The sequence below is a fragment of the Schistocerca nitens genome, chromosome 1, assembly GCF_023898315.1.
Source record: "Schistocerca nitens isolate TAMUIC-IGC-003100 chromosome 1, iqSchNite1.1, whole genome shotgun sequence".
In the NCBI taxonomy this organism is placed as follows: domain Eukaryota; kingdom Metazoa; phylum Arthropoda; class Insecta; order Orthoptera; family Acrididae; genus Schistocerca; species Schistocerca nitens.
In genome coordinates, this window is record NC_064614.1 from 989728472 (window position 1) to 989742827 (window position 14356).

At 39.3% G+C, this 14356-nt stretch overlaps 1 protein-coding gene across 1 annotated transcript in view; it reads left to right on the forward strand.

Annotated features, from left to right (window-relative positions):
- Window positions 1-2702, forward strand: part of LOC126217635 (uncharacterized) — a 40856-nt gene extending 38154 nt beyond the window's left edge. Inside the window, exon 11 of the mRNA XM_049942113.1 lies at window positions 2528-2702. Coding sequence (XP_049798070.1) covers window positions 2528-2702 — 175 coding nt within the window. The remainder of the gene's footprint in view (window positions 1-2527) is intronic.
- The last annotated feature ends 11654 nt before the right edge of the window (window positions 2703-14356 follow it).

The following is a 14356-nucleotide window of genomic DNA, read 5'->3' on the forward strand; positions in this document are numbered from 1 at the left end:
AGACAGATGGAGAGCTCTAACTGTGGTGGCGCGCGGTCCATTGGGCCTGATCACGTAAATCAGTGAAGGAATGACGAGACACGCTTGAAGTTCTCTAAGGATATAGATACAGCAGTAAGGAATAGCTCATTAGGTAGTACGTTCATTTGATGAGGAACGAACATCTCTTAAAAGAGCCATCACAGAATTTGAAAAGAGAAACATATGTACAACGAAAATAACTGCGAAGAAATCATAACTAACAGAATAAATACTTCGGTTGATCGATGAAAGGCGGTGGTACAAAACTGTGCTGGGAAACTCAGAAGTACAATTCGCTGAGGAATGAGCAATTAGGAAGTGCAGGGAAGGTAAAACGAAATGGCTGCATGAAAAATGTGAAGAAATCGAAAATAATGATTGTTGAAAGGACAGTCTCAGCATACAGGAAAGTCAAAACAACCTTCGATGACATTAAAACAAGGGTGGTAACATTAAGAGTGCAACGGGTATTCCCCTGATAAATGCAGGAGAGAGAGCGGATAGGTGGAAAGAGTACACTGAATTCATCTATGAGGGGGAAGATTTGTCTGATGTGATACAAGAAGAAACATGAGTCGACTTTGAGGAAGGGGATGCAGTATTAGAATCAGAATTTAGAAGAGCTTTGGAGGACTTAACATCAAATAAGGCAGAAGGGATAGCAACATTCCATCAGATTTCCTAAAATAGTTGACGTTTGTGTGTAGAGTCTCGCGACATACTATCTGACTTTCGGAAAAATGTCGATATAATTTCGAAGATGGCAAGAGCTGACAACTGCGAGAATTATCCCTCAATCAGCTCCGGCTGATAATGGAAGCAAGACTAAAGAAAGTCAAGACACATTCATAGAAACACTGAGATCCACACAGAGTGCAATGGGTGGTCACAACCATGAGACACTTAAAGTATTAGATGAGTTTTGATTTATGGGGAGCACTCTGTGTGGATCTCAGTATTTCTTTTGAATTATTTTAGCATTTTGCTGAATGCAGAATATTCATGCTGTTGCAGCGGCAAGACGATGTAATAACTCATGATAGTTCGAAGTAGAGAGGACATAAAATGTAGACTAGCAATGGTAAGAAAAGCGTTTCTGAAGAAGAGAAATTTGTTAACGTCGAGAATATATTTGAGTGTCAGAAAGTCGATTCTGAAAGTATTTGTGTAGCCATCTACGGAAGTGAAACATGGATGGTAAATAGTTTAGACAAGAAGAGAATAGAAGAGTTCGAAACGTGATGCTACAGAAGATTGCTGAAGATTAAATGGGTTGATTATGTAACTAATGAGGAGATACTGAACAGAACTGGGAAGAAAAGGAATCTGTGGCACAACTTCACTAGAATATGGGATCGGTTGGTAGGACACGTCCTGAGGCATCAAGGGATCATCAATTTAGTATTGGAGGGAAACGCGGAGAGTAAAAATCGGAGACCGAGGCATGAATACACTAAACAGATTCAGAAGGATGTAGGTTGCAATAGTTACTTGGAGATGAAGAAGCTTGCACAGGATAGAGTAGCATGGAAAGCTGCATCTAACCAGTCTCTGGACTGAAGACCGCAACAACAACAACAGGTAGTGCTTGCTTATCTTCAGACTTCTATATCTTCATCTACATACTTTCTTCATATATACACTGACTGCACGAGTTCTAATTTCTCTTATCTCCACGTCCCTTACGGGATAATTGCTTTGGAAGCAATAGAATCATTCTCCTGTCAGCTGGAGAAGCTGGTTCTCTAAATTTTCTCAGTAATTCTTTTACCTCACAATGAATTACATCAAAAATATAAAATATTTCCAGCAACTGCTTCGTCAGTGTGACGTAACGTCTTTTAGTTTCCTTAACTTGTCGGATATACCTGGGTGCATAATTTAGATTCTTCGTACCAACCCATGACCCTCTTGCTATCTTCCCGAACTTCGCAACAGATTTATGACACCTGCATGCGTGTTGCGTATACAGGCTGTTAATATAAGTGTCTATACTTTGAGAGGTGGCAGTAACCACCAAAAGCAAGAAGAAGGGTCTGATAAATATGGGCTGTAGATTGTATACGGTAAGAGCTATGGGCACTTGATAATTTTCGATACTGTGAGACGCATCTCTTCCACTGCAAGCTCGTTGAGTTCCAAGGTTTAGGGGATAAGAAACATAGACCAGAGCGAGGAGAAATAAACATGGGCTCTAAATTACATACCTTAAGAGCTATGAGCACTTGTTGAATAGAAAATTTTTGTTTCATAGTATCGAAGAAGAACGAGTGCCGATACCTGTATACATTTTAGAGCCCTTGTTTACTGGACTTTTTTTCTGTGTTTTGGTGAGTACTACCACCTCTCAAAATGTTCGACATATCGTGTGTGTGTGTGTGTGTGTGTGTGTGTGTGTGTGTGTGTGTGTGTTTGTGTGTGTCTGTTAAAGGAAACTGCCTACTCACTACACTTTCTGGAGATGCAGTCACAACATTCATAAGACAAATGTTTTTTGTGTCCACAGGAACGTTGAGGTAGAGATAACAGGCCTGGGCATCCTCAACTGGCTGGTGTCGTTGATCGCCTCGTGGCTGCTGGGATTCTTCAGCGACAGCGTGGTCACCATCATCAATGATCAGCTGCACAGCTTGGCTTCCATCAGCCTCAGCGCCATCGACGCCACGCACTACTTCTACTAAGTGGCCAAGTGCTAACTCGCTTGATATCTCCACCTTACCAAACTGAATCCAAAAGACACCTTATGATACGTAATACTGTGAGCGAGAACTCTACCAATCCTGCGTCACTAGAAAACGCTGCTTGTAACATTTCTTTGATTATACGCTAGTGTCGACTTCTTCAACTTAAAAATAGATTTTATCCCATTTGTCATACACATTTCTGTACATAAACATGAGAATGTCTTGTAATAATTATTCCAATTTCTTCTTTTCTTCTTTGTAAAGAAATAAAACAACGTTAGCCATTTCATTGACTATTAGTTGAAACCTCTGTCTATAGTCAAAAATATTATCATCTTACTGTTCATCACATAACGAGTATCAAATAACTACACTTTAATGTAGTTGAAACTGATGTCAGCAGTTTCAGAACGCAGAAACTCCAATGGATTTGTTACTTTCCTCGATCATGTCCAGTGTTGAGCAATGTTGTTCCAGCACAGAGCATATGAGCAAGTAGACTGGATCTTGTGCTGCTCCCCACTTCCAGTGACAGAAATGTTCAGGCTCCGATACGTTGTAATTTCCACTTAGAAACGGCCTCCTGACGCTGTGGTCGAGCGGTTCTAGGCGCTTCAGTCTGCTATGGTTTCAGGTTCGAATCCTGCCTCGGGAATGGACGTGTGTGATGTCCTTAGGTTAGTTTCGTTTAAGTAGTTCTAAGTCCAGAGGACTAATGACCTCAGATGTTACGTCCCATAGTGCTTAGAGCCATTTGAACCATTTTGAAGCCGCCTCATATGAAATCATTTATAAGTTTTACGAACAACGAAGAAGTTTTGTCACTCTCTGTCCAAACAACCCTGACCCTTGCTTGATCTCAAACCAGAAAGGTGACTGATGGGAAGTTAAGTCAGAGAACGAAGCTCCGAAGAAAGCAGTAACAAACTGCACAGAGGAAAGGAAGAGAACCCTTGCAGAAAAAATGAGAGCAGTGTGGAAAAAAAAGGAAATAGAATCAAGAATCTTCGGGTGATCCGACAGTGTATAATCGCACACACACACACACACACACACACATATATATATATATATATATATATATATATATATATATATATATATATATATATGTGTGTGTGTGTGTGTGTGTGTGTGTGTGTGTGTGTGTGTGTGTGTGTGAGTGTGTGTGTGTGTGTAATAATGTGCCGGGTATGACTACCACTCGCACACTGAGGTTTCCGAACAAACTTGATTATGTATACAGACAGTTTATCGATTTCCGGAATCGAGGATATTGACAAGTATTGCATGTTATGGACATTGATACCGCCAGGATGACGGTCCACGGGGATTCCAAGACTTTAATGAAAGTTTAAATTTTAATTTGGAAGTCGGATAACAAATGAGAAAAAAATTTTTTTTCGTGTCACATATAGTTACAAATAACCATTGTTTAGTTGTACTGTTAAACACTGCTTCTTGCCAAATTTCGTGATTCTAAGTCAACGGGTTTTTTGAATGAGTTTCCCCGTACCAGAATACTTTATATGAATTGCCGTAACTTTTCATTGCATTGACTCATAAGCTTAAAAAATTTGTACCGCTAAGGTACAGAAGAGGTCACAGAACCCTAAAAATATATAATTTTAAAAAAATTGTCACTAATGCCAGAATAAAGCTAGCGTCAAGAATATGGTGTGGTATAGTAAAACAACTATAAACACTTCAGAAGTCTCTTGTTTAAAACTTGCTTAGAGGTTTCTTTGCTATCAATTTCATCTTCAGACATTACCAAGAGATTGCTCACAAAGCATGCGCTGGTGGATGAGGAGTTAAATGCCGATTTGGCGGCCAGCCGGGGCAAGCCTCAGGTAAGCCGAGTGACCGGAGGGCGCGCAATTTTCGCCGGCGGATCCACAGAGCCATGGGCCAGACGACGACCACTACAGAGACGAAAATATCAGATGGATATTGTATTTTCAGGGAAATTACGTTACAGACACAATAAAAATAAATGTACCATAAAAATCATGGTGTTGAGATGAGCTCATTACAACACTAGGCTTTCTTCTACGATAAGTATTAAGGAGTTCCAATTGTTTTTAACTATGAATAACACAATGGACAGTATAAGTTAATATTAATTTATCCATGTTAGTGATCACATGATATGAAGTATCAAACGAAAGCTGACACAGTCAGCAAACACCAGTCTACCTTTCGAATACATGATGTATATCAAAAGATCCAGACTTTTTTTTTTTTTTGTAACATACAGGTATGCAAATGCGCCACGGCAATAAGTCCTGCACAAGCTACACGTGGTAAGAATGAAGCATCAGTCACATAACCGAGATAAAGACAACCTATCCCTTAGCTATCGGATGCACTTTAAATGATTATGGATGTCAAAAGCATTTACTAAAAGATATATTAAATCACTACTGAAGTGCGAATAATAAAACCATGCGCACGAAAAAACATGTATCTAGAGGGCAAAAGGAAGAAGTTTTTTCCGCCTGATCACATACTTATTTTGTAATTTTAATGTAACTATTTCATATTGTAAAACCAAATAAAAGGATGTTTAGAAATTCTTTTAGTAATTTAAGTAATATTATGTTGTTTTGTAACGAGACGTCATAAATTAATCGTAGTAACCGCAGTTTTATTGTGCCATTATGTATTTTATTTTGTAGCATAATAGCTTTAGTCTTAAAAAGCAAACATATCAACATTCAGGCACTATATTAATGTAGACGTCCAGTAAATAACAGTGTTAACTTTTTCTACACAAGACCGAGAGAGTGACACAGTGGGTAGCACACTGGTCTCGCGTTCGGGGCGACGATGGTTCAAACCCACGTCTGGAAATCCCGATTTAGGTTCTCCGTGATTTCCCTAAATCGCTTCAGGTAATTGCCGGGATGGTTCCTTTGAAAGGGCACGGCCGACTTCCTTCCCCCTCTTTCCCTACTCCGACGGGACCGGTGACCTCGCCGTTTGGTCCTCTCCTCCCAAATCAACCAATCAATGTACATAACTTGTAACAGCGGTTAAATAGTACGATGTGAAATTTAAATAAAACGGTGGCCTATTTTCACGTTACGTTAATATTCGGGTAGTTGGCAATGAAGTACTTGTTTCGACCGTTTATATTAAGTTACTATGAGCTAGAAGGCAGTATTTGATTCCAAGCGCGGTCTACAGTCCACACGGTACAATGTCAGGCAAAAGTAATACCCGTTTTGAAACATCAAAAATTGTAATTTTTCACGCGAAAGATAGACAAACTGTGCCACGCTCAATATGAGTGAGAGTGCAGAAGGAGATACCGTCAGATGGTTAGAAAACGAGACTCTATACCTCAAAAGGGCCAACCTAAGAAGCTGGAGTCGAGTACGAAAAGGAATGTAATATGAAAAATAAAGAAGGATCTTACAATCAGAGCACCCAGATTACCAAGTGAACTTCTAGACGAGACCAGAAAGAAGGTACATCTCAGAAGATTCTCAGAGCATTGAAAGATAGTGGCTACAATGGAAGAGTGGCTAGGAAGGAACTGTACGGGAAAAAGCAGAATCGAAAGAAGAAAATGGAAATAGCTAAAGAGTTTACTAAGAGGGGAGAAACATGACAGATTCTTCTGTATGGCGAAGCTCACGAAAATCGAAGAGCTGCTCGTCACCTTCATCAAGGTCGCTGTGCACGTGTGTTCCATCGATTACACTTTTCAGCACAATTACGTAATGGTTTCGAGAAAGAGGTACCTTCACCGGCAGCAGACGAGACTGTGGAGTTCGATGGAGACGTCGAACACCTGGACCATAAGAGACTGTACTGCATCAAATTGAAGAGAATCCGTCTACGAGAAGACGGGCAAGTGCGCGTGCAATGGACGGTACTTCCAGCACCGTCTGCTATGACCAACAACTACTTCTATACCATCTCCAACACTCCATACCACCTCACAGACACATCAAAGAGGCTCGAACCAGATGAGAGAGGTATGATAGGCGACAAAAGACAGTACCTAATCCGACGTTAAGACCCCCCCCCCCTCCCCCATGACTACCCTGTTGAAAACCTACCTAGCAAACATGTTTTCAGACGGCTGTACCACAGAAACAGTATATTTCTGGACATGGTTTCCTATTCAAAGTAATATATACTCAATCCCCTTAACAAGTCCTAGAAACTTGTAACGGGAATTTCCGAACACCCTTTATACATTTGTCACAAAAATTTGTCTTCAAATTATTAACTGTGAAAAGTGTGCGAATATTAAAGTAACGTGAAAACAGAACCGAGGTTCATTTAAATCTTATTATTAAAGAACTTTTATAAGTTATGTCAATAAAGTTTATGTAATTATTTACAGGATATATAACTTAATATAATAGGCCTACTTGGTTATGTTTTAGTTTGTTTTATTAAGAATAAAGTTATGATGCTACAAAGTAGTGTCGGAATATTAACGTTTTTCACTGTATATCCGTGGAAATAGCCTTCATTTACGATGGTGGTCATTGTTCCGACATTTAACAGGCACTCAGTAGTATGAGAGCTCACAGAAGCATTTAAGGAAGAGTAGCAGTGTGCATACCGTCTTTAGTCTTTTCTTGGTTGCCTGTCATTGATCGGCGTTGTCGTCTTTTACGAGCGAATATTCTCGACGGCAGTCGAGATGGTCTGGGCTACGAAGGAATTGCGCTAGTGAAATACTTTAACTTATCATCGAACTTAGAATATTTGATAGTGGTTTTTGGTCACTGAGTTTGAGTGCTTATACGAAATTTAAGTTTACTTGTAGTTCTAGAGGAGGCTGAAATTTTTAATTATTTTGCTCCGGTTAATATCGAAACTACCTTGTAATGGACTTCTTTTCGATTTTTTTAGTTGATTATGTAGTTTTATATCGCAGTTAATCTCAGTCAGACAAAGAGTGTTTGTTTTCGAATCTCATTATTAGTGGGCTGTTAGATAAACATTGCTGCCACGTGTTCCATTTCGTTGCTCTGTTGCACTGCGCTAACGCTTATTTATCTTTGTTTTGATTTGAATCGGCAGTTGTGTTAGTCCACGATTCACAAATGTGTGAAATATTTTCAACATATACCGATGGGCCAAAACACTAGGACCACCTGTTTAACAGCGCATGTGTCTTTTTCTTCATACACAGTATAGCAGCGATTCTGATACGCATGGATTCTACAAGTTCTTGATAGATTTCCAGAAGTATGTGGCGCCGCCCGAGCGGTCTCAGGCGCTGCAGTCATGGACTGTGAGGCTGGTCCCGGTGGAGGTTCGAGTCCTCCCTCGGGCATGGGTGTGTGTGTTTGTCCTTAGGATAATTTAGGTTAAGTAGTGTGTAAGCTTAGGGACTGATGACCTTCGCAGTTAAGTCCCATAAGATTTCACACACATTTGAACATTTTTTGAAGTATGTGGCACCAGATGTCTACTAACATGGCCCTAAATTCCCGCAAATTACGGGACGGTGGTATGTGGGCCTGCAGCTGACGCCAGATATGTGTTGCAAAGAGTACCGATCACGGACATTTTCTGGCTAAAACACGAATGTGTGTTCACTATCACGCTCCTCAAACCGCAGCAGCACGATTCCGGCCTTGTGTCGTGGAGAGTTATCGCTATCAGAGAAGACTTCAACCATGTCCACAATAACGTTCACGTAGTTCTCCACCTTCGTGGTGTCTTCTAGTAAAACCAGAATCCCAACTTGATGTACCCTAAAGCATAGTTACATTCTCTCCGGCCCTGTGGTACGGTACATGTTTCAAGCAGCTATTTCCCTGGATGACAACGTGTTAGGTCCTCAACCATCCACCTGGTGTAACAATAAATGCGATTCATTCGACAGGCGACACGTTTCTATTGATCCACGATTAAAACTCAGTGACGCTGTGCCCACTGCAATCGTGACCTGACGATGTCTTTGGGTCAATACAGGGACACGTAAGGGTCGTGTGATGTGAAGCTCCATCGTCAACAATGGACTTTGAACTGTGTGGTCCGAAACACTTGTACCTGTAAGAGCTCTAAGATCTGCCACAGATGGTATCTATCTTGGATTACCCAGTGACGGGACGCTCCGACCTCTACGTTTTGCGATGAGACTTGGACGTCCACTACCACCTGGCATTCCCCTTATTCCATCACTTTCCATAGATGCTCACGACAGTAGTACGCAAATAGCCGACCATCTTCGCTGTTTGAGAGATTCTCATTTCTAGCGGAAGCGCCACAATAATGTTTCCTTTGTTAAAACCGCTTATGTCAGTGCATTTCCGCATTTGCTGCCCGTAACTTTGCTATAATGACTGCCCATTTGTCTCTCTTCCGCTTACATTCTTTCCTTACTGCGTCATTTTCCAGCAGCATCACCAGAAGGCATTCAACCTCGCGGTCGGCAGTGGTCCTGTTTTATCGGTATTCCTTTAATCCATTTAAACAACAGGCATTTAGTTTTGACAACATTATTAATGCTATTGCATTTACCTCCGCATTTTATTTACCTGTAAATTATTTGTCTACCCTCTCCTGTGTTTCAGAAATAATTTGTAAGCATGTCAAGCTAGAAAGTCACAAAACTGTACCAGCAGTTGTGGGAAAGAAATCAAACTGAATTAAAGTCAAACCTCCGGAATTTTGCAGATGATTTTGTAGTACTTTAAGAAAATGTAACAGGAGCAATGAGTGAAATAAATATTCTGGGAAGTACAGCGAAAAGAAAGGCTCTCGTAATTTAAGGTTACAGAGCAGAGGTTCATGGAAAATATAAAAATTATATCAAAATACATAAAAACACAAATAAGTGAAAAACAGCAAGTTAGTAAATTAAAATGGAGAAGTCAGTAAATTAAAATGGAGAAACCATACATCAAGGTGAACTGGCAAAATTAGCAATAGATGCAACAGTTAATAGAATGGAAAGAGCATCTACAACGGGAAATGCATAATTAGAAGTATGTAACTAAAGCTCTGTGCCACAATGTTTATATGCAGCTGGAGAGGATAGAAATACATGATACCGAATTATTAGAAAAATAATGGGTGAACTACAGACTGTGGATGGTTGTAAAATGAAAAGAAATTATGACATCTACCAGGATACAGAGAAAATATTACAAATAATGGAAAAGTGAAGGTTAATCTTCTTCCGACCCCTCTAGCGAATGAATGAAAACAGACTAAAGAAACAAATATTCCCGTATTTCCGGAAAAATAAGTTAAGAATAGCGCACAACACAGAAATAAGTAACGAGTTAGGAGAAAAAAACACCAGGAAGTAGTAAATAACATGAAGAAACATTTCTAAGAATAAAATATTAGCTTTAGACTTTCAAGGCAGGAGAAATAAGACATCAGGTACAACATCAACAGAAGAATGGAAAAGACAATATTGGGATAAGATGCAGCACTTAACATGTGAAAGTCTCTCTTAACCGGAGGAATAACGTCTCAAAAAATTCGTGACCAATTGTCATTATAACTGAAGAAAGACACCGTCTGGATCACTTCGTACGTTTACTACGATATCAGTTACAGGTTGTGCTCGGATCCAACACCTAATTACTGCGAAGCACAGCTATTAGCAGCGTCAAGATTGATTCTATTATTTTTGTCACACTCCGCCGTACTGACGAACTGTGCATCCCAGTAATTAGACGTTGCATCCAGTAATAAATATCGAAACAGATAATCCTAATAAACATGTGAATTGACCAAGGCGAAGTCTTCCTTCGTTTACTTGTGAACGTGCTTAGGTGGACATTTATAAACTGTTTTAAACTTGTGATGCTTGAGACAATGAGAACCTGTGTTCTGTCTACGTTTTTGGGGTCTTACGATATTATTTTGAGAATATCTGTGGGTTATGATGCCTGAAAACCGAAAATTAAAAAACTTTATAATAATCAGCACTTGGCGCTCTCAAGACATCTTTTACGGCATGACGAAAAATCTTCAAATTATATTTTCTTGAAGCCTGAACCCTCTATGGACACATTAAAATGTTAGAAATCGAAAGCGAATGATATTGATAACAGAGAACGAAAATTGTATAAGTAAAATTCTGGTATTAGATATTTTGTTAACAACTTTAACGGCGTCAACACTAAAATCGTATCATAGGTTATTTTTGAATGGGTCCAAAACTTAAAAGATTCCAGCCAATCTCATCCGAAGATCGGATTACTTATTTATCTTGCTTTATAAACTTACTTTTGACTGCTCTGCGGCAAGCTAAAACTATGTACCGGACTAATCTCTCAACCCATAATCTTGTCTTTTGCCAACATTGCCCTGCTATCAGCCACTCTGACCTCGTGTATGGAGGAGGGGGGGGGTGGGGGTGGGGGGGGGATGGACAGTCGAGGATTCAGCTTACTGCCAATTACTGCCCATAGTTTGCGCAGAGGCTCTCCTACGATCCTTCGGTACTAGGAAATCATGAAGAGTTAAGCATAACCACTGGTTCAGAGATGCTGGTAAAATGCGATGTATTACTTTTTAGCTGAGAGTTCTCTGCGATAGACAAGCTGAGACATCTTGGTGGCGTCCTGGAATACTGCAATTGTTTGAGCGCTGTCTACTGATGTCTGGGCCATGATTTCGATTGTCGATCTGTTACGTTGTCACTAACGTTAATTACATGGTGTACTCCGCTAAAGAATTTAAGTAAATTATACATAATCTACTATCTATGTGTTTTCGAGTTATTGTGATGCCATCGTCAAGTCAATGCCCGAGCGCTCGGAAGCAGAGATACCTGATTTATTATATCGTCCAGTGCTATTGTCATACGGCAATGCCATGTAGTTATCTAGTGCGCAGAAAGCGTTACCTGGAAATACCAAGCAGATACGAGGAGCACGTGTTTGACCGTGGCGTATAGACGTCCGTAATTCTCTTGGCATTGTCTTCTTTATCGCTCTAGTTAAAATCACGCCTTTATCATTTAGTCCATCGGGCAGTCGGAGAAACTCTTCCTCAAGTAACAAAAGATTCTTGTGCACGAGACACGGCACCAAAACCTACACTGGTGACAGATAATCTAAAGGGCATTTACTTTATCGTCCTTTATTCGACATTATGTTACTGACAGCTGACTCTTTCATTGCATCGTTTGGGTTATCAAGTCGAGCCAATAGAAGCTAGAAGTTTACAACACTAAATAAAAAGCTATCTACATTCTACGGACACTGCCTCCACATATTTCGCCAGACATAACAAATACAAAACGAAAATCTTGTTTCCAGATAATTTCACAGAAACGGCATTACTGTATCCTACTTCCTCTGTATCTATTGAAGTACTTTTTGAGGCACTTGTTTCAGCTTAGTAACAGTATGTATTACATTTCAGTATTTAGACTGCGACAACTAGTTCGTCGTAGCTATCAAAACATCCTAACCGAAATTCTAGTCGTACTGCTCTTACGATATTCAAGAAATTGGAGATTTCTTGTGACAGAAATCCGGGAGTATGTTTTCTCAGAATGTTCAGTTTTAATAAAATTATTGCACCTTTCATTTATTATTTCAGAGTCACTTTTCAAATAGTTAAGTCTTAGTAGTGGATATCGGTTAACTTCTCCAAGTCTCAAATTCTACAGTCCCTTTTCTAGGCTAAACATTTGAAAAAATGTATCTGTGGATGAAAATCTAACGAAAAAAATGGAAAACCGTATAATTGCTAAAGCATGAACGGTCGACGGCATATACAAATAATACTGATAAATAATTTCTTTTGTTTCTTTTAGAACACTCGTAGAAACGTCTCTCACTATCCACAAAAATAGTCTTTGTTGGATGTGCTGTGCCTGTTAGCCGTTTGTCTGTTCATATTCCAGTGTATAGTCTACTTCCTTCCTCACAATGGGTTTCAATCTGCACTTTAAACAAGCCCTTCGCCTTTAAGGCTTTTTACATATGAATTTCAATCATGCATTGTTTTCATACACCTTATCTCAACAAATTCGTGCTATTAGGCTACAAGAAATGCGGGGAAAGAACATTTCTTCGTGATTTTCAATTTAAATTTTCTTCTTCTTAAAATTGTAAACGTGGCTGCGCTTCAGTTCAGGTGCACGTAGAAACTTGACAGGAATGGAAAATAACAGCCAACTAGTTGGAGATATAAAGATTTATTAAACATTTACCATGGTTTCGACAGGTGTTAATCTGCCTTCTTCAGAAGGAAAATGGACCTATTTTACAAATTACAAGTGCTACTAAAGGCGCTTAATTGATTCTGGACAAGTTCCTTACCTGGAATAAACAAAGTGCCTACATAATTGGACGCCTTTCAAGCGTAAAACGAATTTTAAAAAAATTCTCGGAGGTATGTACCGCCTATGCAACCAATTGAAGACAGTTTGTTTGTTGCCATACGCGTTTCGATTCATTTATTTGGGAAGCATCATCAGTGGTCTGTAATACATGTTTCCTTTTTTTACATACAATATACGTATTATGTAGTAGATATCCTGCTCTATTACACTTTGTCGTGAGTTGCTCTTGTTTTTTTACGTTAAAATCAACTATTCAGGACAAAGTTCGTAATGTGTTACTTACGATTTCCAGCGCAGTTAACTCATGTGTGTGGTCGTGGAGATGTATTCGTTAGTTTTCATATTCCAGCTGGCCAATTTCTGACGTTCTTTCACCCACGCTTGTCACATCGCATGTATCACTTGTACTTTCCATTTTGTGAACAATATATGTGTGTTTTTGGTGTGTAGTGTTGCCAACTGCTGTTGTGTATTTGTCTTTCTTTTGTCGGTCTACTGGAGTATGGAAAATAATGAATACATCTCCACGACCACACACATGAGTGTGGAAATTGTAAGTAATACCGAACGATAATTTCACATTATGAAGTTTGTGCTACAAAAGTTGATTTTAACCTAAAAAAAACAAGAGAAAAACAGGACAAAATGTAATAGAGCAGCATATTATATCTACCACATAATATGTTTATTGTATGTAAAAAAAAGGAAACATGTATTACAGGTCACATATGATGCTTCCCAAATAAATGAAGCCAAACGCGTATGGCAACGAACAAACTGCCTTCAAATGGTTGCATAGCCGGTACATTCCTCCAAGGAATTTGATGCAACTAAAGGAAAGACGGAAAACAGAAAAAATGACGAATTTTAAAAATTCTGTACATGTTTGCTTTCGGCCGTTAGCGATTCATATACACGATGATTCACATAAGACGTAACACATCTTTTATTTACTCAACGATTCCAGTTATCAAAACAAGGTTCTTGGCAAATGATAGTACATCAGAGGCATGTAGTTTTGTTATGTGATGTAGAATCTTAACTGCTGTATAGATCGAGATAATGAATCAATTACCATGTTTTAAATAGAACAACATTTTTTTCGGCTTGCTCGTTAAATTTTACGTTCAAATTTTTCGCAAAAGAATCCGAGAAGTATTCTAAAATTGGTAGGCAAGTTCACCGGAATCGGCTATTACATTACAAAGTCCGGTTTTGGCAGTAAAATAAATTTTGCGCCCCTCGAAAACGACGCAGAGCTTTGGAAAGGAGGGGTCGCAAGACTTAAAAACGTTAGGCATTTCTGTTTTTCCAGAAAATGAAACCTCAAATGCATAGACTATTCAGCCCATAT